Source organism: Macrosteles quadrilineatus, unplaced genomic scaffold (genome assembly GCF_028750875.1).
Source record: "Macrosteles quadrilineatus isolate MER2022 unplaced genomic scaffold, UCM_ALF_1.0 Scaffold_3__2_contigs__length_128488019, whole genome shotgun sequence".
Taxonomy (NCBI): Eukaryota; Metazoa; Arthropoda; class Insecta; order Hemiptera; family Cicadellidae; genus Macrosteles; species Macrosteles quadrilineatus.
Window position 1 is genome coordinate 107,147,222 of NW_026542596.1, and position 27,072 is coordinate 107,174,293.

A 27,072-nucleotide genomic window follows, 5' to 3' on the forward strand; every position below is an offset into this window, starting at 1 on the left:
TTGTGGAGAAATCCAGAGTGCCCAGTTGGGGAGTGCCAAGTTTGCAGGATTTAACTGTAGCATGAAAAATTTGTATTGTTTGTTAAAAAAAGAAGTTGAAAACACTAGTACAGTACTTAAGATCACATATAACCATGTTTTAGCCCTGAGCCATGATCAAATTAAAAATAGGTATTTACCTTCGTCTACAGCTCAAACTGTTCTGTTACAACTAATTACAACTAACTTACGGTTATTCATTATAGTGAAAACCAAAACGGCCGTAACGCAAGTTACAACAGTGTGAGCTGGAGACAAAGGTAAATACCTATTTTTAACTTAAGATCACAATTAAACTCCAATATGGATATCCTGCATAATTTAAAACTATCCACTTTATGGATGTTACAGTACTAAAAAAATTCCAAAAGTAAAAAAATTACTACATATTTAGATCATACGACGACGACAAAAATGGCTTGATAGAACATTTAGCACATACAGCTTTCTGTGTTTCAATTCCAGACATCTCATATAGTTTATGTAATTTTAAAGTACAAATTAATAGGCTTAGGCTATAAGTAGATACTCCAGTTCCATCTGTAATCACTCCCCCTACTTGTAGCTATTTATTTTGTCAATAACACAGATGACCATCAGTTGCTACTATAGTTCGGCCGCGTAGAAAACGACCTGCACGCTAATGCTAAACCAATGCTGGAGCAGGTCGCTTTCTAAGCGGCCGAACTATAGTCATGTACTAGGATGCTAGGCTCTAGTTACAGCATTGTCTCATAGTGAAAGTCTATCTGGCGTTTGGCAGGATTCGAATGCAGGAGCTCAGGGACAGAAGCCCTACACTCTTCCACTAGATCAACTTACTTCCCAATTCTTTATTATAACTAGGTACAAGAATCCTGATTATTTTTCATACAAAACACTTTTGACATTGTAAAACAATTACACAAATGTTATGTTCTAGCTTGTCGGGTGTCTGGGCTTTCTGATTGGACACATCCCACTAGCCTCGGCGCACTACACACACGTAGCAATGGAGACTGTTGGGGACCTGAGTGCGAGGCTATGGACAGCTCTGCTAGCCTGTGCTCTCCTATTGGTTCAATGTCGGAACATCTGTAGTCTCGTGCGGCTGCAACCAGTGTTCCTTGCAATCGCTTGGGGGTGAGCAACATATAGTAACAGTTCTAACTAGTGATGTAAATATCCTTTCAAATCCTTAAATCCCCAAAAGCTTAACTAGAATGTCATAAGAAATACAGTGGAGCTCAGCATTGTCTATTTTGAGGTCTTAAGAAATATATTCACATTAATGAAGTTTGTTAAATTGGTGTTGAATTTGCCTTGTAACACCAAAGTCTGTAAAGGTAAATTATTACCTCAACGTCAAGAATATCTGACGGTTTTGATCTTTATTTATTTTTATAAAACTAAGTAAGACTAGTGCAACAGTACATTACAGTAGAACTCCAAATATCCTTATTATTAGCAAGTAGATATTATGTTAGATGTTATTTAGAAGTAGATGTTATTTTAGCAAGTAGATTTTAGCAATGTTCGCCTTTAACAATCCTAGAGTGGTATTATCCAAAATAGAAATTTGCTGTAACATCGCAGGATTTAACCCCTTTAGAATATGACCGCAGATTTTGGACTCGTCCATTGTCGTGGCGACCAGCCGGCAGAGTTTTTCAACGTCAGCAGTATATTCTGCTACCGTTTCATTAGGTTGTTGGACGCGTGAGTTTAGCTCTAGCATAAGCAGTTCTTTGCTTTCAACCGGTGCAAAATTCGATAAGAAAGCAGTTTTGTAAGCTTCATAGATAGCCTGAGGGTTTTTAACTTCAAGATTTTCAAAAAAACCTTAATGCAGCGTTTTCCAGATACATGGGAAGATATAAGACCTTTTTATTATCATCCCATGCGTTTATCTTGGATGCACGCTCAAATTTGTTAAAAAATATGTGAATATCCTGACCAGCTTTTCCCATGAAATTTCCAGGTTGATAAAAAGGAGATTTTTCCCTATTCATAGTGACGGCTTCTGAAGGTTCAAGCGTATGAAGTGAACTGTTGGTCTGGTCGACGGTATGCGATCCCGAGCCGGCACCTAAGGTCTGGATGTCGGTATTTTGATATACGGGGGCGGGGTTAGCGGTAGATGGAAGTTGTCTATTATCTAAAGTTATCTCATTATGATACTCATTAACTGAATCATAAGTTTGAAACTCACTTGGTGAACTATACAAAGTAAGTTTGGAATCTTGATCGTGCTTCAGTTTTAACAATCTAAGATTTCCTCTTAAATAGTCTAGATCAGCGTCTACCGGATAAGTTAGCCCTAAATTTTTATACCAGTTTAATACCTCCTTTCTATTACAGCTTTTAATGTCTGACAAACTTAGTGCGTCCATTACTCGCCATTACACATAGTTTTGTTATATGACATGAAAAATGTATAAAATAAAATAATTCACAGAGCTAATGTAACAAAATCAATCCACACATTCCTACGTTAAAGAAACACATTACTAATTTTTAACTCGCTATAGAAGCCTATCGCATCCTATCAATAGGTACAAAATAAAAGACATAAACAGATATAAAATTTAACTTTAAACAGCGTTTATGTTATCAATCGTCATTTAAATAATACGCATAAGCAATCTTCAATAATACAAAACAAAAATATTCGTGTAAATAAGCTAATTACAACCGAGCCCTAATACCTGGTAAAAGACGTATAAAACGAAAGAGTGGCTAAAAACTTTAAAACTAGATTAATACAGAGGCCTAACAACGAGAATTAAGCATGAGCTGCAGCTCAATCGTCGTCAAGCTATTTATTCTCAACGAGGGTATATCAAACGGCTTAAATTGCTTATCACGCGCCCAAAATCAAAAATAGATGATACTTTTATAAAACACAACACTAAATAGAAATTACTTACTTTCTAACATGCACAAAAACATACAACGATTGTCCAGGTAATAATAACAAAGGCCTAACAATTATAGACATATAAGATGTAACTCAAACAAAAGAAATTATTGATGTACACAAAAAAGAACTATTCTTAAGTAAAAAGTAAAAACTTAAGACACGGCTGTCTCCACCATTTGCCACGATTGAAATTGTGACCGGGGGCGTAACCGGGATCGATTGAAAATAATAAAAATACTTTAGTGAGAGGTAAAAGAATGTTTAATCATTATTCAAATAAAGTGGATGGACAATATGATAAAGATAATAATAAAGACAATAATAAAAATGGATGATAAAATAATTACAGGCTCCTTTTATTTAAGTAGGCCTAAGCAAATGAAATTTATATATAAAACTCTAATAATTATAATTCCTTTTTGACACGTTATTATATTCAAACAGGAATTTAATAGTCACTATATTTATTCACACAAATTATAAATGAAATCTATTATTATAAGAATGATTACGATTAACATCAATCAATCACTGACTTTAAAAGGTTAAGTTAGCCTGGACAATCACAAAAATTATAAATTTGAAATATTAATAAAGTAATCGCCTTAGGCTCGTTTCACATCTACCCGGCATCCACCCGGCATGCCGTTAACCCGACTTCTAGCTGGCACCGGCACGGGTGCACCTTTCACATTACGCCGACACCGGCACTCCGGCAGTTAAGTACTCCAGCTTGTGAAACTTGTGTTCATGTGTGTTGTAGGGATGGAAATGGAACGTAATAGAGCAATCGCAATGTCACTTTGAAGTAACTTTTATTCAAACTGTATTTATATTTGGATTTTTTATTTTATTCAGTTTGAATTTGGATAAAACTCAATTCAATGTTATTTAATAACATAAAATTTAGTAAAAATTAAATTTAATTTAAATAATTCTGCTCTTGAACTAAATTAATAAGTAGTTCAAGGTATATTTCCGACATGACAAAAACTTTGCGAACGAATACCCAAAAGTAATACACAATAACTACAAACAGCTGAACTTTTAGTACACTTGGTGCACTCGACAGACGGCAGGTGCCGGTTGTATGTGAACAGTCAAACTGGGTCGCTATACCCACTACTCGAGCCGGCTTGTTTACCCGGCACCGGCAGCCGGCCTTCGCCGAGGGGGCACCCGGCATCCCTCGACTAGTACCCGGCAGCCGGGTAAGTGATTAACCAGCCACGACACATGCCGTGCATATGTGAACGGTCCCATATACTTCTTCATCCCATTGCCGGTTAAACGACACCCGGCACCCGGCAGCCGGGTAGATGTGAAACAGGCCTTACCAAGAACCCGGAGACCGGCGAAGTGTCCCCGTGGATGACTGGGGCCAAGTGTCTTCCTTTCGGTCAACGCCGACCTCAGTCTCTCCAAAGTACAACTGCTAAGTCTACGGTTTTTGTGGGTCGGTCGATTGAGCAAGCTACGTGTCATCAAGAATTCTGTCTACTAAATGCCAATGTTCTGACACTGGTATATGCATTGTGAAATCCATTTACCAGGTCTTTTACTTTTGAAATATAATCCCAAAATTTAGAAAATAATTTTTGGTGACTACCCGTCACAATCCGGACTTCAACTATCCAAATCGCCGATTATCGAAATTGCTTACAGAAATAATTTAAAAAATTAAAACTTAAAACCCCAGTATTATGAATCATTATTAAAGAAGGCAGAAGGCATAATTGCTGCAAAATCCAAAACATGACTGGTCTCGCAATCATGTTGACACTATCATCGTCTCCTGCGGTCATGGTACATTGTCATCGTTTTTCCCGATTGTGGCAAAATGTTAAATATATCTCACTGTAGTGTTGACACTATCATTGTCTCCCGGGGTCACGGAAAACCATAATCGTACTCGGCAATCACGGCGAAAGTGTAAATTTTCCAATCGCAAAATCGTCCCAGAGGCGTTGACTCAGAATTTTGTAAAAAAAACCATTATCTGAATTTTTGATTATCCTAATGGGGTCCTGTCCCGATTCGGATGATTGAAATTCTACTGTAGTTGTGTAAAAGTGATTGAGTCAAACCGGAAATTTTCCTTTTTACTTATACTTAGCTATAAATTGTTAAAATACATGGTATCAGGGTGTTATGTTCTTTTTTTAGGGGCTCCATTCGAAGACATTCGTTTCACAGAGTTATTAATTATGAAATAAAACGATCACTTTATCTGTCAAACCGCGTTATGTTAGTAGAGACCCTTCTAAATCTGGTGGGCAGGGACAGTTAACAAGAGTACGATTCTTTCTCTTTGTGATTGATCGGTCATTTTTTTACTGGCCCATTAATACTGTGTGTGTCCACTCGAAATGTGATTGATAAGAAATTTGATATTTTAATTTTTGTCCATAAGACAAAAAAAATATATTCATGATTAAATCAATATATGTTCTCTGGGGGTTCAATAGGTCGAAGAGCATTGGATGGTTTATTGTGTATAATTACAAATAAAGTTTCATCCATAACCTGAAACAAATCCTGTAGGTAAAATAAATTGTACCAGTTCTTTTTATTGTAATTCACTGGTTTAAGTTAAATGTCATATAATGAGAACTATAAGTTAAACTCTCCTATCATCAGAAGGCTGATTATTTGTGTTCACAGGATACCGATGCTTGCAGTGTCAGTAATGATGGTCATGGCCAGACCACAGCCTGACTCCACTGCAGAAGGCTATGAGTTTGGTCGGACGCAGGCCGCTATCGTCTTATTTGTACTCATCACATCATTTATTGGTAAGAACCGTCTGTTAGGATAATAAGATTGTTATAGTTTGTCTGGTGATTACTAAAAAATAGTTTAGTTATAGTAAGTCGAGTAAGTACTTCACTGAAAGAGTTATCAGAAATGACAGAAATAGCTAAGAATGTTTTATTGACACTAAGCGACATTCGTTTTGTACCTTCCTCAACATGTTTGATGAATTCAAACAAATATATAAATTTATATTAATTATTTTTACCATTATTGTTCATATTAACAAAAGACAAAAACTAAAGTCATGATTTTAGTAAGCAATTAACCTTCTGCCAGAGTTCTAAGAGGTGGTCTTTCTTATTTTGAGTTTGTTTTAAGGATTAGTCAACACCTAGGCATCTCTCCTGAAATAGTTATTTATGAAAACAGCTAATTAGAACTAAGCAGCAACAAAAAACTGTGATTCGCAATGAGAACTGTCAAAGTAGGATTATTTACAGTTATGTTTAATGTTTATGTTTTTCATTTCATAAATAATTTGTGATATTTTGTGAATTGTTGACAATTTATTTTTCTCTATTGTTTAGGTGAAGTGGTAGAACATTATGGCTATGGTAGATGTGTAATACTATAGAATACTGTAAATTTAAAAAAGCAAATTTTATCAAACTGTGTCCTTGTGGTGATATTCCAAGTACTGTACAAAATGTCAGCTGACATTCTTAATGTTTTAGTCAGATTTGTTTATTTATTCTGTTTAATTCTTGTATTCAGTTTTGCTTAATAAAACCTAAGTTTTATTCTCTAAAGGTTTATTACAATTTATTAAGCAAATATTATCATAATTAGTCTGAGAATCAGTAGCTATAGGCTTCCTATAAACCATTCTATTCAATCACTTAATACTAGAGAAAGAAATGGATAAACTGTTAAGACCAGAAAGATTTGAATGTCTACCTGATACAACCAAAGCAGCATTTGAATTCAAACATTGGTTGAGGACTTTTGAAAATTTTGTATCCTCTGTTGATAAAGTAAGTGACGTAGAAAAGTTAAAACTACTCATAAATTACATTAGTCACAACGTATATGAATTTATTTCAGAAGCAAAGACCTATGAAGATGCTGTGAAGGTTTTACAGACCCTCTATGTGAAACCTCAAAATGAAGTTTATTCAAGGCATATATTAGCTATTTCCAAGCAACAACCTGGGGAGTCTGTAGATCAATTCTTACAAAAACTGAAACTTTTGAGTAAAGATTGTAATTTTCGTAATGTTAATGCAGAAGAAAGTAAAAACGATTACATTAGAGACTCATTCATCACTGGGCTATTATCTCCTCAAATACGTCAACAAACAAACCAACAACAATACTCTGAACAATACTCAGAACAATACTCTGAAATTAGAGGATGCCGTTGCTCAAGCAAGAGCTCTAGAATCAGCTCAGAAACACTCAGAAATCTACCAACAAACTCATCAAAATCAATTCTTGAACAGTACTTTAAATCAAGAGATGAATCAAGAAGAATGTTATAAGGAATCATCACTGGCTGCCTCAGGGACAATAAAATGCTTCTTCTGTGGGAAAGCCAAACATCCTCGAAATGTCTGTCCAGCCAGGGATGCTGATTGTCGAAACTGTGGGATAAAAGGTCATTTCTCAATTGTTTGTCGTCGTAAAAAATCAGGTAAATCTTCTAATCTTTCAGCCATGGAGAAAAGTCATGAGTCTGGACTGCTGGCTGCCGCTCCTCGATGTTTATCAAAGTCTGTAGTTACAGTTAAGATGAACAATGTTGTCGCTGATGCTCTAATAGATACTGGTAGCTCTGAAACATTCATAAATAAAACATTCGTTGACAAAACAAAGTTTTTAGTTGTTCCTGGAGGAGGCCAGATTTCTATGGCATCTGTAGACTTACAATCCCATATCTGTGGGCACTGCTTCGTTGATATTGAGCTTTTAGGGCATCAACATATAAAAACTAAGGTTTCAGTTTTGCCTAATCTCTGTGCAGACATGATAATTGGGCATGATATTCTCTCTAAGTATACAAATCTATGTATATCATTTGGCGGTTCTAAGCCAGCACTAACTTTGGGCCCTTGCAGTTTGCCTACAGCTATTGTTGAACCTCCTGAACTATTTGCTAATCTTTCACCAGATTGTCACCCAATAAAAATAAAATCTCGAAGGTTCTCCCTTGATGAAACAAGATTTATAGAAAATGAAATAGGTAAATGGTTGTCTGAAGGAATAATTGAAGAGAGCAATTCTCCTTGGAGGGCTCAAGTCCTGGTTACCAAAAATGAGAATCACAAAAGACGGTTAGTCATTGATTACGCTCAAACTATTAACCGTTTCACTAACCTTGATGCTTATCCTTTACCAAATATTGAAGATCTTGTTTCAAAAATTTCTAAGTATGAGGTATTTAGTACAGTTGACCTCCGAAGCGCTTACCATCAAATCCCTATTTGTGAAAATGAGAAAAAATACACTGGCTTCGAAGCAGGTGGAAAACTATATCATTTCAACAGAATACCTTTTGGAGTTACCAATGGAGTTGCTTGTTTCCAGCGTGTAATTAATGGTATAATCAGTAAAGAAAAGTTAGAAGGGGTTTTTGCTTATCTAGATGATTTGACGGTTTGTGGTAAAGATCAAGAAGATCATGATAGAAATCTTGCAAATTTCTTGGCAGCAGCCAACAAGTACGGGCTGACTCTGAATCAAGACAAATGTTCACACTCCCAAAGATCAATCAGACTTCTGGGATACCTAATTGAAAATAACACTATTAAACCGGATCCTGAAAGACTTGAACCCCTTCTGAACTTACCTGTTCCTAGTAATTTTGATTTATTAAGGCGTGCAGTTGGAATGCTAGCTCACTATTCAAGATGGATCCCTCAATTTTCTGAAAAAGTACACAGATTAGTTAAATGCAAAACATTCCCAATTCCTCCAGAAGTTGTTTCTGACTATGAAAAACTGAAACAAGAGATAGCTCAGTCTGCTATTAATACTATTGATGAATCTATCCCATTCGTAGTAGAAACTGATGCATCACAGAATGCACTTGCAGCGACTCTTAGTCAAATGGGTCGTCCAGTTGCTTTTTTTTCACGATCGTTATCAGACAGTGAAAAGAGACACTCTATAATAGAAAAGGAAGCAGCAGCTATTGTCGAGGCAGTCAGGAAATTGAGACATTTCTTAGTTGGACGGCATTTCAAGATTGTGACAGATCAAAGGTCGGTGTCATTTATTTTTGATCAAAAACACAGTAGCAAAATAAAGAATGAGAAACTTCAACGATGGAGGCTAGAACTGTCTTGTTTTAGTTTTGACACTGTCTACAGGCCTGGTATTCAAAATACAGTCGCTGATGCCTTCACTCGACTCTGCAGTTCGATGCCAAATCAAAGTTTAATTGACTTACATAAGTCACTATGTCATCCAGGCGTTACTCGAATGGTGCACTGAGTCCGAACCCACAATCTTCCTTACTCAGTCGAAGATGTGCGAAAAATGACTGCAGGCTGTCCACTATGTGCAGAGATCAAACCAAAATTCCTGAAAACTTCTAGTGGACATCTCATCAAAGCTATGGCCCCATTTGAGAGGCTTAATATGGATTTTAAAGGGCCAATCCCTTCAGTAACAAATAACACCTATATTCTAACTATAGTTGACGAATATTCACGTTATCCTTTTGCACTCCCCTGTCCTGATATGAGCTCAAGAACTATTATCAAACAACTTCTCAAAGTCTTCAGTATTTTTGGTACACCATCATATATACACACAGACCAGGGTAGCGGTTTTATGTCGGTAGAACTAAAATCATTTTTACATAATTTGGGAATAGCTACAAGTCGTGCAAGTCCATATAACCCACGTGGAAATGGGCAAGTTGAACGATTCAACGGAGTAATATGGAATACTGTTCAGCTAGCATTGAAATCGAGAGGGATGAAAATAACTCAGTGGGAAAGTGTTTTAGATGAAGCCCTTCATTGCATCAGATCCCTCTTATGCACAGCTACGAATTGTACACCGCACGAAAGAATGTTTAAACATCAAAGAAGATCTAGCAACGGAGAAACTATCCCTACTTGGCTGACTATTCCTGGAAAAGTTCTTATGAAGAAGCACATAAGAGGCAGTAAGTTTGACCCACTGGTCGAAGAGGTTGAAGTAATTGAGACAAACCCAAAATATTCTTTAGTCCGCAATAAAGAAGGAAGAGAATCAATTGTGTCCTTAAGATATTTAGCACCAAGAGGAAATATTTATTTATTTGAAACAAATTGAAACACACATTTTTACATATCATTTTTCACCATGCTGCAAAAGCCTGACATGGCTTGTCTGCAGCTCATTAAACTAAAGGAAATCAAGTCCAAACTCTTATCACTTCCATCAGTCAGTGTGTGTGTCCTCCTTATCTCTCTAGCCTGTTATCACAAACATCTTGAAGTCCCAAAACTCTTTACAATAAAACAAAAACCTAATATGATTTAAGAAATTGAAATCCTTGACAAACACAATAATTTAAAAAGCTGAATAACATTTTTTTTTTTGTGTGTATTTATGCAGTATAAATAAACTATTTAGTCGAAGACAAAATAACTATTAAACAATTTACAAATTGATAACATTTTTTTTTTTTTTGTAAACAAAACTCTTTAGACCCAGATGAAATAACTCTAAAATTACCAACTAAATAACATTTCATATACCTATGTGAAACAACAATTAACATCTTTAACAAGAATAAATGTATCTCTAAACAATATATAATACAACAAAATTTATACTGACTAAACTATTTCTAAATAAAATTGTTTTAACTTTAATTTAACCATTCTATATGTTTGTAAATCAATGCCATTCTAAATGTAATGCAAAATCCAACAAATCTTACTTATGAAAACGAAGACGGTGATGAACAGTTGGAACAGAACACTACCTCGTCAAAATCGCTCCTTCTGGAACAGAACACTACTTCGTCACAACCGCTCCTTCAAAACTATACAGATTTATGTTTACCACCAGCAACGTCAGATGGTGTTCCTGAAAATGATGAACATCAAACCAGCAGCGCTCCTTGCAATCAACCTCATCCACCACGTCGGTCAACCAGACCAAAGGTGTTACCTAAGAAATTCGATGTGTATAAAATTTACTAGAGCGGAAGAATGTGGTGATATTCCAAGTACTGTACAAAATGTCAGCTGACATTCTTAATGTTTTAGTCAGATTTGTTTATTTATTCTGTTTAATTCTTGTATTCAGTTTTACTTAATAAAACCTAAGTTTTATTCTCTAAAGGTTTATTACAGTCCTCCCTTATTGCAAACGCAAAGCATGAGTATAACTGCAATAAGCATTTTATACTTATATTCCAACCCCGTACAAAGGACGGGTACTCTGCTAGTGTATTTAAATATTTAAGGCTGCATTGCTAACAAGCTCAATGATCTAAATATTATCTTACAGAACACACATTAAAGTAAGAACCATTTTCTTCCTTGAGTGAAAAGAAGAAAGTTAAACTACTATGAAAAACTGTATATTTATGTTTTGTAGTAACTACAAGTAAAAGATATTTAAATTTGTTATTTAATTATTTTACTGCAATTGAGTCAAGTGCTCTTTGCTCAAGTAAATGTTTCTCTTGCAAAGCAAAGTGCCACTTTGCATACTAGTTACATAAAACAATCCTTCATTGATAAAATGAAATAAAAGTTTTGCTACTTGGTGGCACTCGCACATTAGTTCAGAGAGTGAGCGTAACAGTAAGATTTTGAAAGTAGCCAATAACAGTAGTTACAGTTATAGTATGTGATGTCTGCAGTGACTGTGGGCTGCCTAGTGCTGCATCAGTTCTACCTGAGACGCCAGAAGCAGTACTTGTTGTTGGTGAGGGAGGCCAACGACACCATAGCACAACATCATGAGCAACAACAGCACAGCCCTGCCACTAATGGAGGTGTAGCTACCAACAAGTGAGTTTGTTACCATGTAGCCATGTGTACCATGTTGATCCTGATCCCAAAGGATTATTACAAAAAATTTTAATCACTGATTATTCAAACATAAGTTATAACACTTTTTTTAGGATCTCAGCTCGCCTGTCTTCAGGTGGGAAGGGATTTTGAATATGATAAAAAGGGGGACTTATTGTGAGGTCCTCCTCCAATTGGTCATTTTGTTTATTTTGAACTATCTCTACTAAGATTAGTTTTGTTTAAGGAAAGGCTCTAGGCCAGGATTTTAAATGGTAGAAAAAGGAGGATAGCAGCTAGCTTACCTTGAAAGTGTGGGTAGGCCATAGAACAAGTAGAAAAATATTTTGCACACAATATTTCGTCCCCTAAGGGACTTTGTCAAGTGTAGAAAGAGTTTATTAATTACAAGATGGCTGCTGTCATGGCTGATGGCTGTTGTCAACTATGCAGGGTTGCCACATCTCATTAGTCTATTTACAACTATGTACACAACTTTATATATACACACACATATAATATTTTATATACAAACTAGGCCTATTATGTATTTAGCTAGCTGCTTGGACAGGTTTATCTTAGGTTAAGGTTGGGGGGAGTTCTGGAGTTGGTTATATACTGGAATGCCAGTTCCCACCTTCTTAACATGGAAGGGTTGCATTCATCCTTTGGAAGGGATTTTATTACTTTAGTTGTGAAGCAACTATCAAAGTCCATTTTGTGATTGTTGGCATGGATGGCCACAGGGTTTTCTTTACCCGTTTTGACATCTTGGCGGTGGCCATTCATTCTTTCTCTTAGGGTGTTTTTTATCATGCCTATATATTGGGCCTGGCATTGTTGACATTCCAGTTGATATATTAGGTTTTCTGTAGTGCAGGTGTGTAATAATTCAGAGTACAGAATCAAAGGCCACTACACCTGCATAGTTGACAACAGCCATCAGCCATGACAGCAGCCATCTTGTAATTAATAAACTCTCTCTACACTTGACAAAGTCCCTTAGGGGACGAAATATTGTGTGCAAAATATTTTTCTACTTGTTCTATGGCCTACCCACACTTTCAAGGTAAGCTAGCTGCTATCCTCCTTTTTCTACCATTTAAAATATCTCTACTAAGAATGTGCCTTACAAAAATTAGTTTGAAAAGTCTTTGGATTTTCATTTAAAACTTTTAATGTTTTAATTTAATAAATACCTTCTATGGCTAAGTTTGGTACAGTAAAACCTCGACAATTCGACACTTAGTTTGACACTCCCTATAGTTTGACACGGGCCGTGATGATGTAACATGTTAGCAGCGGCCGATTTCGAGTTTGCCACTTAGCGTCTTCTCATCGTTTTTGTGCTTGAAAACTCAATACTTTAAACTAATATCCCATTAGTTTACATTTTTTTTCTAGCATCCTTAGTGTAAAGCAGTTGAATATTACAATCTAGTTGATTTTTATACAGTAAAAAGACAAATAATGTAGAGTTTTTTTGTTCTTAAATACTCCATGAGTGTAAATATCCAATACACTCCCTAAAGTTTGACACCCCCTTAGTGTCGAACTATGGAGGTTCTACTGTAATGCAACCTTACTACAAGGGAAACTAGCTGTATGATTGATTGGTCAGCAATGTGTGCAGGATGGAGGACAGGGTCAGCATCAACTCTGTGCGAGGCAGTGTCGGTCCCGAGAGACAGTCCAGTGAGGAGAGACAACTGGCCACACAGGAGGACAGTCTACTGAGACTCATTGTGTTGCTGGTGTTCCTCGCCTGCTCTGTTTTTATTGTGAGTCACCTTTGATTCTGTTTACCTAAGGTAGTCAATTGCCTTTCATATTGCTGTGAAACTTAAGTGTGTTGTAACATTGGACGTATTTTGATTGAATTGGGTTGACCTAGATAAGACTTGGCAATTACTAGTTTTACTAAGACGATGGGATTCTAACAGCGAAGTATTTTTAAAACAAGTGTTATAACTGTGATTATTAAATTGAAGATATTCAGGGTTTTTTAATATATAAACAATCAGATCATAAATGAACAAATTTACTGCAGTTTGAATTTGCAGATCTATAAAAAGAGGTTTGCAATGATCAGGGTGTGTCCCTGTCATAGCTCTTAAAGCCCTTTTTTGGAGAATCAAAATTTCTTTTATTCTACCACTACTACCCCAAAGCACCAATCCGTATCTCATAATTAATAGTGGACATTCCCTTTCTAAATCCAAATTGGGATACATTAAACAAGTTGTTCTCCTCAAAATACTCATTAACCTGTTCAAAGACCAAGATTTCAATTAATTTACCAATTACCGGAATTACTAAGACAGGACGATAACTTTGGGGCTTATCTCTTGGACCCTTCTTATAGACTGGACAAACCCGTGAGACCTTCAACAAGCCTGAGAATACTCCAGCTTCTAACAATGAGTTTACACAATCAGCAAGAGGTACATCTAAACTATATATAATATTTTTTAGTAAATTATTTGACATTCCAAAAACATCATCCCTTTTTGAGTTTTACATTTTTTTTACTGCATTGACAACATTTAAAGGCGTTACAATTTTCCAACTAAATGCAACATTGTCTGAGGCTGAGGTCACTTTGGCCAACTTGCCAGTCTGGGTGTCCAGGGACCCAACAGAGCGTCACCATGTTGCACATACCCAGAGAAGATACTGTTGTATTGTTGTGTCCCTCTTGGACTAGAACTTGTGGAAGCACGTGCCTTGAGCACAGCCTTGCTGTCTGTGAAAATGGAAATGTCCCTGAAACCCTGCCTCAGGTTCTCCATGATCACGGCTATCTCATCCTGGAATAATGTTGTATGCACTGCTATGGGAAGACAGAAGTCGTCCACCCCGTTCTGCACATCGTGTATTCCAACTCCTGTCCCACCAACTCCCTTGGAACCGTCAATACCATTATAGGTCGCGATGTGGAAGGGAATTTCCTAGACATCCATTCCTCTCCGTGTAATGAAACTTTAGTTTAATTTAATCTATACATAATTTGCCTCCAGGATTGATTTAATGACTTAAAATGAGGTTACTAACCTGTCGTCAATCAGTCCTATATATTGTCGTTGATGACTAGTTTCGGGGCTAAAACCCCATTTTCAAATCTTCTCTTTCAGTCGTCATATGTCAAACATATCTTCTTGAAAGAGAAGATTTGAAAATGGGGTTTTAGCACCGAAACTAGTCATCAACGACAATATATAGGACTGATTGACGACAGGTTAGTAACCTCATTTTAAGTAATTTAATCTCTTCTCAACACTCTTCTTAATTATAGCTACAATACATTTATTTAGAAAAATAGGTTTTATGATTGGAAATAAATCACTTCTAATTTTTCATCATCATACTTTAATTTAATTTCATTTTGTTACTAATAATCATGTGCCCTAAAAACAAACAAATTTTAATAGTTTCAAATAAAATCAAAGTTTAAACATTATTCTTTTTGACAGACCTACTAGATGAACTAATATTTAAATAAAATAAGTTAAAATACCAGTTTTCCTGGACCAAATCACACTAAAGTATTTTTAAAACTTTAACATTACTAACCATCTTCACTGTACAACACATTTTGACCAAAAGAAGGATCTAACATGCAAACATTGTCTTTTATACCGGCCTGACAGTTGAACCGGATTCACTGAGTCACAGGATCAAAGAAATGTCAACACCTTGCTGAAGGCTGATTGGTCTTACCTCGTCAGGCCGAGGTGATGTTTAAAATGTTTAATGGTACTTGTAACGCTTGATCGTGTCGATTTTGATTAATGGTCTTTTATTTCAGGGTTCATTTTGCATTGTGTGCCCTACTCTTTGGTTATAATACCAAATAAATTGTAGTATTTATTTAGTTATTTAAAATCAACACTAAAAAAAAAAAAAAAAACACTTTTATTTCCATGTCCTCAACAATTGTTTACCTCTTGTAACTTAGTTACCTACCTAATGACCTTGTATTGTCTGTACAGAGCCTGTCAGTGTGTGTGTGGCGCGTAGTCATGGAAGGTATCACTGGTGTCTACGTAGAAATGTTGTTCTTGGACACCAGCCTCAACCGAGGCCAGAGTCTGTTGGTTCTCGCAGTCTACGGACTTGACAGCTCGGCAATCTTTGAGCCAATCATCTCCGGGTAATAGATCAGTCACTCATGTTAAATGCAGCATGGCAAATAACAATAGTTCTTGATTACAGTGTTAGATTTATAACAAACTTTTTCTATGTGGCAAGTGTGTTTTCATGTATTTTCAATGATTGATGTTGTATTCTCTTGAATAATTTTGAGTAAACATGTCAGATCTAAAATAGTCGTGACTGGAGCTTGTTGGAGATTGTAACTTACAAAGTGCCACTTCATTTAGGTAAACGAGTATCACTGTTGCTTTGTGGTTGGTAGAGACTTGAGTAACTAAGTTTATAAAATAAAATGTGAAAGGATATTTCCTGTTTAATCATTATACATCTCAAAAGTAGAGGAAGTACGCTAAGTGATACTACCATAAAGCCGGGTTTACACGATGCCAGTTGGCGAGACACTTGTCAGGAGACAACTAACTGGCTTGGAATTACTGGCTTCGTGTAAACACTTCAGGCCAATTGGCTCGCCAACTGTCCCGAAATTCAGTTGTCTCCGGGAGTAGACTGAGGACAATGAGCTGGGCCCAGTGAGGCCCCCACCCCTCGAAAACCCAGTTGTGACAATTGGCGCCGTATAAACGGTGTAGAGGCCAATAGCACTGTCTTGTCTTTTAGCAGTAGTACCCTGGTTCACTGTAAAATGCCTGGGCAAGTGTTGGCCACGTGTGAACAGGTTCTCGTTCAACTTGCCTGGCCTACGACAATTCCAAAACCACGTGATGCCAATTGGCAAAGACAATTGTCTCGCCAACTGGCATCGTGTAAACCCGGCTTAAGTGGTTGGTCGAAGACCACGGTTCCTCCTCTACTCCAGGTTGAAGTGGGAGACTTTGTTGTTTCTCTTTTTGGATTCTTTTCCATCCTTACCAGCAATTTTAACTGATTCAAGAGTTTTAAAATGTGCTATATTCCTACTTACTTGTTCCCACCTCATGCCTTTCAGTTTTGAATGATAGAATATTAAGAAGCATGGGAGGTCAACGGTTTTCATTACATTGATCATTGTGGAGATTTTCTATGGCACTAGCTTTTTACTAATAGTCTGTCTTATCTTGTATACAATTATAACTAAACAGTTTAAGAATCAAACATATCACTAGCTGCTTAGCTGTATGGTTAGCGTGCTTGTTGCTGCTGGTGCGTTGTGTGAAGGATCCATCAGTAATTAGTTAAACACGAGTTTAACGTTTCTGTATATGGAATCTGACCTCATCTTACGGTCTTAGGAACCTAGAACAAAACAAATTTTGTTTGTTTTAGGTGTTATACCTTTCAACGATGGATATACTGTCCGCGAGAGTTAAGAAGTCCCCTGAGCTCCAGCCATTAACAGTTTGAGGGCAAATGCTTTAATTCTTTAACATTTTTTCCTGAATCATTGCAATAGCTTGCATTTGTGTAGCTATTCTATCGGCACTAATACATTTTTGTCTTTACACTCATTGTCACAGATCTAAATCACCCGCCCAATTAAATTCTTCTCTCCTCTATGTATAGTTGAACCACTTTTTCTTATAGGAAACACAGCTATAGTTTTTCTATAGTGGCAAGTCACTGTGCAAAGAAACGAGACTGCACTGATAAAAAGCGACCACCTACTCAACAAAACAAAGATATGAGTAATGATGTTTACGTGATAGGCGAGGCACCTTCATCCTTAGTACCTGCAATAGTGTGTGACAACCTCCAAACACTGCTGCATGTGGCTCTGGCTCAAGGGACTTCTTAACTCTCACGGTCATTATATCTGTCTAAAGTTTGTACTGTTCCCCGACGAAAACAAAATAATAGTGTCAATAGCATAAATACATACAAAAAAGAATCAGTTACAGCCGGTCCGGCAAAGTAGAGAATATCCGCCGGTTTCGCCAGAGCATTTTTACGCCGGACCGGCTGTTTCGCTGAACCGAAGCAGTGTATCATTCCCCAAGCCTTCTTGTGTTTTTCAAATTTCCGGATGTCACCGGATTTTGCTGACAAGTGTGTTCCTGGCCTAAGCTATCGCTCACCTCACATCTTTTTCGTTAATTCTTAGTTGAAAATACACTTATTGCAATTTCATTGTAGTCGTATACTCACATATTTGCTGCTAGGATGAGTTTGTGTTGTGAATTTCCTAGGAGGAGACAAAGAGGAAGGACCAGACAAGACTCCTCTGATGATAGTCTACTGGACCATGTGGACTGACGACTCGTCTTGCATGTACTGTATGTTGATGTTGATGTTGACGGGTCTTGGTGCTGGTGGAGAGCATTGACTTGGAGCATTGTTGATGTTGCTTGTTGGGGTGTATATAGCAAAAGTGTTTGTTAACAGCTGGCACGAGTGATGGCAAACTATCTCGTGATAGTCTTGTTGGGTTAGCTATTAACAAGATGATTGTTTTGGGATTTAATTAAAAGGGAGATTTGGTGTTAAGTAAGTGTGTATTAAAGTACGGGTTTTGCTTTTGGTACTGGTGGCATTGTTATTGCCCGGGAAGAAGAATTTTTATTGCCGTAGCTAGTGAGAATTATGTTATTTTTGAGAGCTAAATTAGTCACCCACTATGAGATTGGTGACACAAACCATTGTAAAGGTCCCTTTGGCGGGAAGTGAGCCAAGTCTGTTGTGAGCGGCAAGGAAGCGCTGTGGGTTTGCGATAGTAGATAGAAGGTCCTCAAGACAAAATACTTGACACTATCTCCTTATGTTGGTGCCTTGACCTTGACGTACGAATAATGCATGCCTAACGTCCCTAAGGTCCAAATGAGCTAAGGACTAAATGTTGTTCCTACGCAAACGCGGTAGTCCGGAAAGGAAGGGTATACTGTTAAACTGACTTTCAAACAGGTTTATTAGAAAGAAATTTAACAGAATTAGGTGAAAACGTTATAAGTTCGGTATAAAGGGGCCACAGAATAATCCGACAATATTAGATAATTAAAATAAAGGGGAAAGCCGCAATGGTGAAAAGAATAAATCATGTCAATGTCAATGTGACATGTGTTAGGTAAACCCCCGCAACCGACAGAATAATCAAAACTTCACAAAAATATCCTTCCGCCAAGTCCACCAATGGTGACCCCACTAGGAAGGATTGAAAACCCCTCCTCTCTCTGTCGGCGATAGAAATAATAAAATTTTTCTGAAAACTTACTTGTAACTGAGGCACAAACTATAATTTTGGAACAGCAGACGAGGTAATAACCTTCACCTTATTTAGTTTTAATTTGAGCCCTCTCGTGGTTCTACAGCATCCCTGATGCCTACAATTTGTACGCAAAGAATCGACTGCCACAAGTTTTTAAATTTTCTTTACACATTCTATTCTAAATGATTGCGAGATTGGAACTATTTAGTAGGCAAGATGTGTGTTGGTGTTGGCAGGTGTATGTGAATGCTTGGTGACTGTGTTTTGCTTTGTACAGGTTGACAAGATGAGATCACAAGGAAGAATATGAGATCATACTACCACAACAGTTTTGTAATATCACACACATGTTTATTGTTTATTTCTCACGGATGGATTGGTCTAGCGAATTAATGCGGCTACTTTTAATTTGAGATCTGTGCTGAAAATTGGCCTAATGGATGTTTCATTTTTGTTTATGCTGATTTAATTTTTAACTATTCAATAAAATTTTACTAAAGCGTCTTTAAAGAAACATTTCTAGCTGGGTGTTTCTTTACTTTCTATGGTATTCAAAGAAATTTAAAGTGTCTATTCCACCACTAGAAAACCTGAGTAAAAATTTCATATCTTCTGTCAGAAGCTGCATTTGTAATGTTTACGACTTTATGTTTGTGATATGTCAGTATCTGAAGGTGGTTCTAGGTATTGCTGGTTCGTAGGAAACATACTAAGAACATGGTGAAACACAAGAACACAAGAACATACTGGAAACATGGTGCCATACTAAGAACACCTTAAAATGTCGTTATTGGTACTCTGTTACCAACAAGGTATGGGCCTAATGGTGGGACGGTGTGATGATAAAAATAAAACATTTTTACAATCATCAATATCTTTAGCAAGCTATAATTGCGAGGGCTGTTCGGAAAGTAACCTCCGGTTTTCAGAATAAATCAAAGAAGTAGGACCAACATATTTATTATAAAAACTACGTCTTTCCTCTACTTTTCAACATAGTTTCCTTGGACATTTAAACACTTATCATATCTATGGATTATAAAGTGACTTTGAGAGCTTAACTTGTGATTTAAATTACATGATTTACAGCATAATAACATAATACAAACAGAATATGATGAAAAAACATTTTACATCACTAGGGCATGAAGTGAAATTTTTTTAATATGAATTTATCTATCGTCTCCAAAGGTTGAACTCATTACCGCAAAGGTAGTTTTAGTGGTTTTTAAAGGAATGTCAGAATATTGTTTGACACACTGATGTGTTCTGTGTGACAGTGTGTCTCGGCTATGGTACGGAGGGGAGGCGCTACAACTTCCCCCTTGGGAAGATCTAACCTTTGAAACTCGTCACGTCTGTGAGCAGTTCATTTCCCATCATCTAGACCAGTGTCGCCAACAAGTCTGCACTGAAACCAGGTGTGTTCATTTTAACTAACTTTTTAAATCCATGAGTCTTTTTACATCGATGTTTAATTTTTTTAATTAAATTACATAGCTTTTCATTACCAAGTCCTAAAGCAACTCTTTCGGATACCAGATCAAGTTAAACGAAGAACCTGAGGGAGAGTCAAATCAAAAGTACTTGTTCCCTATATCCTTTGCTATCCTGCAAGTATTGCAAAAACGTACTGGTTATTTACCAATCACAAATTAATTTTGTATTGCTATGACTAAAACTATCTTTTGCAATACTTTTAAAAATTTTAAACCATCTTATTAGAACCAACTTAAGTTGTATTACTCCCATAACTCCCTAAATGGCCTCTCCTTATGTTATTGCCCTGTCAGTTTTTGTTTCAATTATACATTTCCTTGCATTTCCTTTTTGTTACTGTATGTCTCCCAGCATTCTACCACTCTAGGCCTCAGGTATTTGTGTTTGATATTAGTGAAAAGGAGGCTCTGAGTTTGCTGAAAGGTGTGGTTTAAGTCAACTTCTAAAAGATTACAATCACAATATGTATGTGAAGGATTGTATTGAAAAGTTCTACAATGAAGTTTAACATTGTTGATTATACAGGTGGAGGCTGTGGAGGTACAAGCAAGTGTTCAGTGGAGAGTCCTTGGCAGACTGGCTGCTCCAACACTCTGTGGCAACTGACAGACCTCAAGCTGTGGAATACTGCAACCACCTAGTGTGGGGTAGAGTCATCTCACACCTGCATGGAGTCGAACCCTACCACGACAAGCCAGACTGTTGGTACACCTTCGCAGCTGACAACTAACCCTCACAAGACGGTCTGCAGTTGGCCACCCTGAGTCTGCAGCCCTCCCCCTCTCTGTTTGTCATCTCATACACAGACACTAGTACTACTTCTCTCTGATGTGATCTGATATTTGGTCTAACCTCACCACTACTGTTGGTACACCTTCGCAGCTGACAACTAACCCTCACAAGACGGTCTGCAGTTGGCCACCCTGAGTCTGCAGCCCTCCCCCTCTCTGTTTGTCATCTCATACACAGACACTAGTACTACTTCTCTCTGATGTGATCTGATATTTGGTCTAACCTTACCACTACTGTTGGTACACCTTCGCAGCTGACAACTAACCCTCACAAGACGGTCTGCAGTTGGCCACCCTGAGTCTGCAGCCCTCCCCCTCTCTGTTTGTCATCTCATACACAGACACTAGTACTACTTCTCTCTGATGTGATCTGATATTTGGTCTAACCTTACCACTACTGTTGGTACACCTTCGCAGCTGACAACTAACCCTCACAAGACGGTCTGCAGTTGGCCACCCTGAGTCTGCAGCCCTCCCCCTCTCTGTTTGTCATCTCATACACAGACACTAGTACTACTTCTCTCTGATGTGATCTGATATTTGGTCTAACCTCACCACTACTGTTGGTACACCTTCGCAGCTGACAACTAACCTTGCAAGACAGTCTTCAGTTGGCCACCCTGAGTCTGCAGCCCTCCCCCTCTCTGTTTGTCATCTCATACACAGACACTAGTACTACTTCTCTCTGATGTGATCTTATAGTTGAGGTTCATAGTTGTGGCTGAAACATTGGGCTTATCAACACATAGTTTGTGAACCACCTTCATAAAATCAATTTATTTGATCTGATTTAACTTAAAGTTTAAAAAGTTCTGTATTGGTGTCTACAAAGGATCAGAAAAAATATAGGTATTTCAAACCTCAAATAGCTATCCTAATAGTCGAGTCCTAGATGCCAAACCCAAGTACAATTCATTACATTATAAAAATCAATAGTTAAGATAGTGAACCTTATAACACATTTTTCAACGCTGTTCGACGAGAATTGCAGCAATGTGGTGATTATCTCCAAATTAAAATTTATTCTGAGGTTTAAACCTAAAATAAATCTATTACAAACCCTGCTCTACAAACAGAAATATAAGTTTCCTTATCAGGAACATAACTAATCATTTGTTCCTGAATATGGGAATACAACAAACATTTCCTTAGCAATTGCTGGAACTTGAAAACTCTATTTAGATTCTCTCTCTCAAGGGGTAACTAGATATGGAATTTGATTCTTAGATCCAGCCAATTGAATCTAAAATTTTTTACCTTTCCTTTGGATTTGGACAGGATAGGCTACATCTACTATTGATACACTGCAGCCAACAATAATGCCAACAAAAAAGGAGCTAATACCTGAAAAGTAATATTCTGGTTGCTGTAATTGTTTTTCTTCAAGACTGTATTTATGTAAGCTGTATCATAGTACAGATCCCAATATACTTACTTTTGATCTTCGTCATGTCTTCATTCATCAATTTGGATTCAATTTTTTTTACTATAGATCTCCTATTGTGGATATTAGTTAGGGTATATTTTTTTCCTCAGAATGTAGAAGATCAGTAATTGGGCAGAAATAATAAAATACATGCATTAGATTTGTGCTTATCTACTGACTACTAGTCTTTCAATGTAACCTCAAATTTAAAACCAATCAATTCTCTCCATTATTATGAGATGAAGATCATGGCACTCACTGTAAACATCATTACTGATATCATTATAGATCAAACTGAGATAATAAGGTTGTTATAAATTTTTTTATTTTTTTGTTTTGTTTCTGGTTAATGTTTTTGATTTTTAGAAAATTTTAATCTTCACAATGACTGAAGAAAATTCACTAAGATTTGTTTAACATGCTTACTATTATCGGGGGTTCATCGAGTTAGCTTGAGAAGAACGTGTAAAATATATTTTGATCAGACTTGAGATTATAAAATGTAATACTTTCTAGTCTCAAATACCACCAATCTAAAAATAAATGCTTATTTTTATAAAATTTCTTTCCACTTCCATATCAAAATACTCAATGTTTTCCTACTACTGCTGTTTTCCACTTGTATACTCTTTACAATTTTCCCAAAGAGATTTTAGGTAGAATATAAGTAGTTAAATTTTGTAGCATATTTGTTATAATATATTTTTTTTATTTTTGTAGATAAATTGTTTTTATTTTATTTTATGGGGTTTTGTTCAAGTATATTTATTTTTATAATATACTTCATTTTAATCACATTATTGTTTAACTCTTATGAGGTTGTAAAGTGAAATGGTTTTGTTTACAATATAGTTGAATTAAATCTTCACATGTCTCAATGAAAGTCAAATGAAAATTGTCTAAATACTGCAAGGGTGTAAGATATTTGTTTTGCTTGGTTAATATTTTTTATTCATTGATTTTAAAATTTATCTTAATGCCTAAGTACCATCTTTTGACGATTTACCAGTTATTTTTATTTCAAAAGTTATAAAATCACCCTTGTTTAATTATTAATCTATTTCAAAATTGCCCTTTCTGCTTACTGAGGTTAGCCTTTTCACTTAAGCAGTTTAATAAAATGGCACAATAGTAAATATAAAGTTTTATAATATTTATAAGTGAATTTTTGTCATGCCACAAAACTTTTTGTTTTACCCATTAGTTAGAAGAAAAATGTACCAGAGGATATTTTAAACATTTTATTAAATATACAGATTCTAGTGTGTTTAATTGAAACATAAACAAATAAATTGCCAGATAAATAATTCTAGTGAATGGTAAGAAATAAAACATTTGATTTACCAATAAGTTTTATTTAAATGTCTTGTTTTAATTGTATGTCTTACTTTCATATACATATATATTTATATTTATTAATATGAAAGATGGAATAAAACATGTTTGTAGTAAGTTTTAGATTTTTTTAAAGATGGAAATAAAAAAAAAACATTTAGGATCTAAATACATTCATGATCTGATTTAAAGTTGTTTAACAAATAGCCATGACATTTCAATGTTATTTTATTATTAAGTACTGTACTCATTTTTATGCAAATGTTTTTTTTTAATTCAAGTTATTGTAATTTAATTTGCTGTTACATTTCGTCTTTGCATCCTTACACTTTCAACAATATATTTACACCTACACACTCACACTAAGGGATACACAATGAGAAATGTGTATGAAAGATGTTAAATGGTGATTGATTTTTATTGGACACTACAATCAAGTAGTTAAGTATGCCAATCTAAGCCTAGCAGAGGCCTTTTTTGCTCTCATAGGTTAGTTTCTAAAATTATTGTTCAACATTATCATAATCTTATTTGGAAACCTTTAAATTACAAATTTTCATTCAAATATTCTGATGGGGCGATGTTTAGGAGAAACTCAAATCATCAATCATCCTTAAAAACTTAAAACCACACAACGTTGGTTTCATCTTTCAATTTGTATGATTACATTAAAACTACTGCATGATGCACATCAAATTCAAAATTATTGTATAGTTTTAGATCTAGTTATGTAATGATCGATTTATATTTTTTTATCATAGCCATACCAAAGAACTAAAAATGATTTTACGCACCCTAATCTGTTTCAATTAGAAACAATTTTCTTATATTGTTTTTCAAATTGTTAAAACTAGTTTTAATAGACATTCTAAACGCAGTTAGAGTTTTCATTGAATGAATTTGCACAATAGTTACATGCCTAAACTGATATGATATTACTCTGGTTTTCATTGTAAGCTACTTGTTTGTACCACCACAGGTATATATGATAGTTAGTTATCCATTGTGATTTAAAGTGACTGTTCCACTTACATAACAGTCCATGAAATGTAGCACTGTTTTCCAGTTAGACATTCTCTGGCCCTACTTTAGAAAAATATGTCACAAAACTTTAGAGGTTGTGACTACATTGTTTTCGCTTGCATTTCAATTTGTATTTGTTTTTGTTCTAGTTTTTCTCTAAATATTCTATGTTTCACTTTGCCATCATTGTATCAAGTTCTTTCTTCTGCTATTGGAGTTGATCTCACTCAACATATTTTGGTTAATGAGGGTTCTACCCAGTCAATCCAAGATGGCTAAACATGCTAATGTTTCTAAATATTCCTCTACGTACAAGCTCTCAACACTGTTTTTAACGACTGTGTGCTTTATGTGCTCTTAACATATCAGAGCTTGCATTGGATGGGGATAAATTAATGTTTAACTGTTATTTAGAAGCTAGAATCACATTTAAAAGACTTATTTTCTAAAAAAAAAAAATATATTTTGTAAATGCTTAAAGAAACAATTATGAAGTTCCAGTTAATCCAGGGCATAGTTTGGATCATTGTGAATATTTTACTGTTTATTTTGACTCGATAAAGACTTTAATAGTGCCAAGAGGTTTTCTTTTGTAGGACCATGTTAACGTGGTAACCACTAACCAGCTGGCGGGTGGAACCTTTTTAAGTTGGCTTAATACTTTTATTCTCTTTTGTGTGTGTTTTCCATCTAAGATTTATGAGGATTCAGTCAACGGTTATTTAATATTTTCTGTAAGCATTGGACTGTGATATTGTTGAGTCAGTGTGTTTTTGATTAAAAAGTAATTGTTTTGTATAAAGTATCTGAAGTATTGCATAGGGTTAAGAAAATGAGTGATGAAAACAATAAGTTTAAATATATTGAAAAGATATTTTTGATTGTAATATAACTCCCCCAAAGTGTAAAATGTTACCATTTTTCATTTTTTGGCTGTATATAATTTAAAATACGCTGATGTTATATTGTCCTATTATAGGTTTTCTTTGTGATGTAGATTAAAAGTAAATATTGTGGAATATAAAATGATGTTTCTTATTTTACCATCCATAGAACCTATTGCCATAGATAAATGTACTCCCTTCCGTGCACTGCGGAGGTCGTGTTTTGATTAAAATTTGTTTCTTGTTAAGTCATTTAAAACCTCGTTTAACGCAATAAAATGATATAATCATAAACAATAACTCGTTCCCTGGTCATACAACCAGTGGCGTATTCAGGAGGGGTTAGGGGTTTGAACCCCCCTTCTTGACCTTAAAAGTCATGTTTTTACAATACAACTTGTTAAAAAACTAAACTAAAACTAAAAAAATCTTTTTTATATGCCTCTAAATGGATCTTGAGTTAACAGGTCTAATTTTCAAAAACTCCCCTGTGGAGGCCAAAAATAAATTGCCTTTTTAATGTATTGGATCAGATAAGCTACGAATAATAGATACCCCTGCTGCAGTAAACCTGTAAACTAAAGGAATTTTCATTTGCCTGATTGAATTGACTTTTTTGTTTTGATGTCTCTCTTTTGATTTCTTGGGTTAAAGAGAAAATTATGAAAATATGTCGTATCGTTGCGGTAATGGTGTTCCCTCAGCCAATCAGAATAGCTGGAGGGTAGAAGTTTCGCTCCCGAACAGATTTGGTGGGCAGGGACTAGCCACTAGTCTTAGACAATGACTGGATCTTTTACAGTCTGTAGGGCAGAGCAGGGGTAATTTTTGACACTTCTGATAATTTTCCCACCGTCCTGGTCCTTGACCTTTAGCTTTAAAATGAATCCTCAACAGCCATACTAAATTTTTTCTAGCCTGAGATATTTTGCAGGGACCGATTCACTTACGGAAATAAATATATAGATTTAGATTTGAACTGTGTCTCTTATGGTTCATTTGTCATAGTTTTAAACAAACTCTGATGAAATATATTTATAGGACTATATTGGTATTTGTTATTTTGGTACAATCATGTAAACCTACGTTTATATTAATGAG

General features: G+C 35.8%; 1 protein-coding gene across 4 annotated transcripts in view; it reads left to right on the top strand.

Moving 5' to 3' along the window:
- The window catches only part of LOC128988669 (integral membrane protein GPR155), a 58,378-nt gene extending 34,526 nt beyond the window's left edge, over window positions 1-23,852 (top strand). For 2 of the 4 annotated variants that reach the window (XM_054410180.1, XM_054410181.1), the window contains exons 10-16: window positions 962-1,161; window positions 5,606-5,736; window positions 11,571-11,721; window positions 13,343-13,502; window positions 15,714-15,874; window positions 20,293-20,433; window positions 21,038-23,852. In XM_054410180.1, coding sequence (XP_054266155.1) covers window positions 962-1,161; window positions 5,606-5,736; window positions 11,571-11,721; window positions 13,343-13,502; window positions 15,714-15,874; window positions 20,293-20,433; window positions 21,038-21,242 — 1,149 coding nt within the window. In that variant the 3' untranslated portion in view covers window positions 21,243-23,852. Of the gene's footprint in view, window positions 1-961; window positions 1,162-5,605; window positions 5,737-11,570; window positions 11,722-13,342; window positions 13,503-15,713; window positions 15,875-17,999; window positions 18,087-20,292; window positions 20,434-21,037 lie in introns of those variants that run through there. The other 2 variants (XM_054410182.1, XM_054410183.1) reach the window with 2 other exon arrangements.
- The last annotated feature ends 3,220 nt before the right edge of the window (window positions 23,853-27,072 follow it).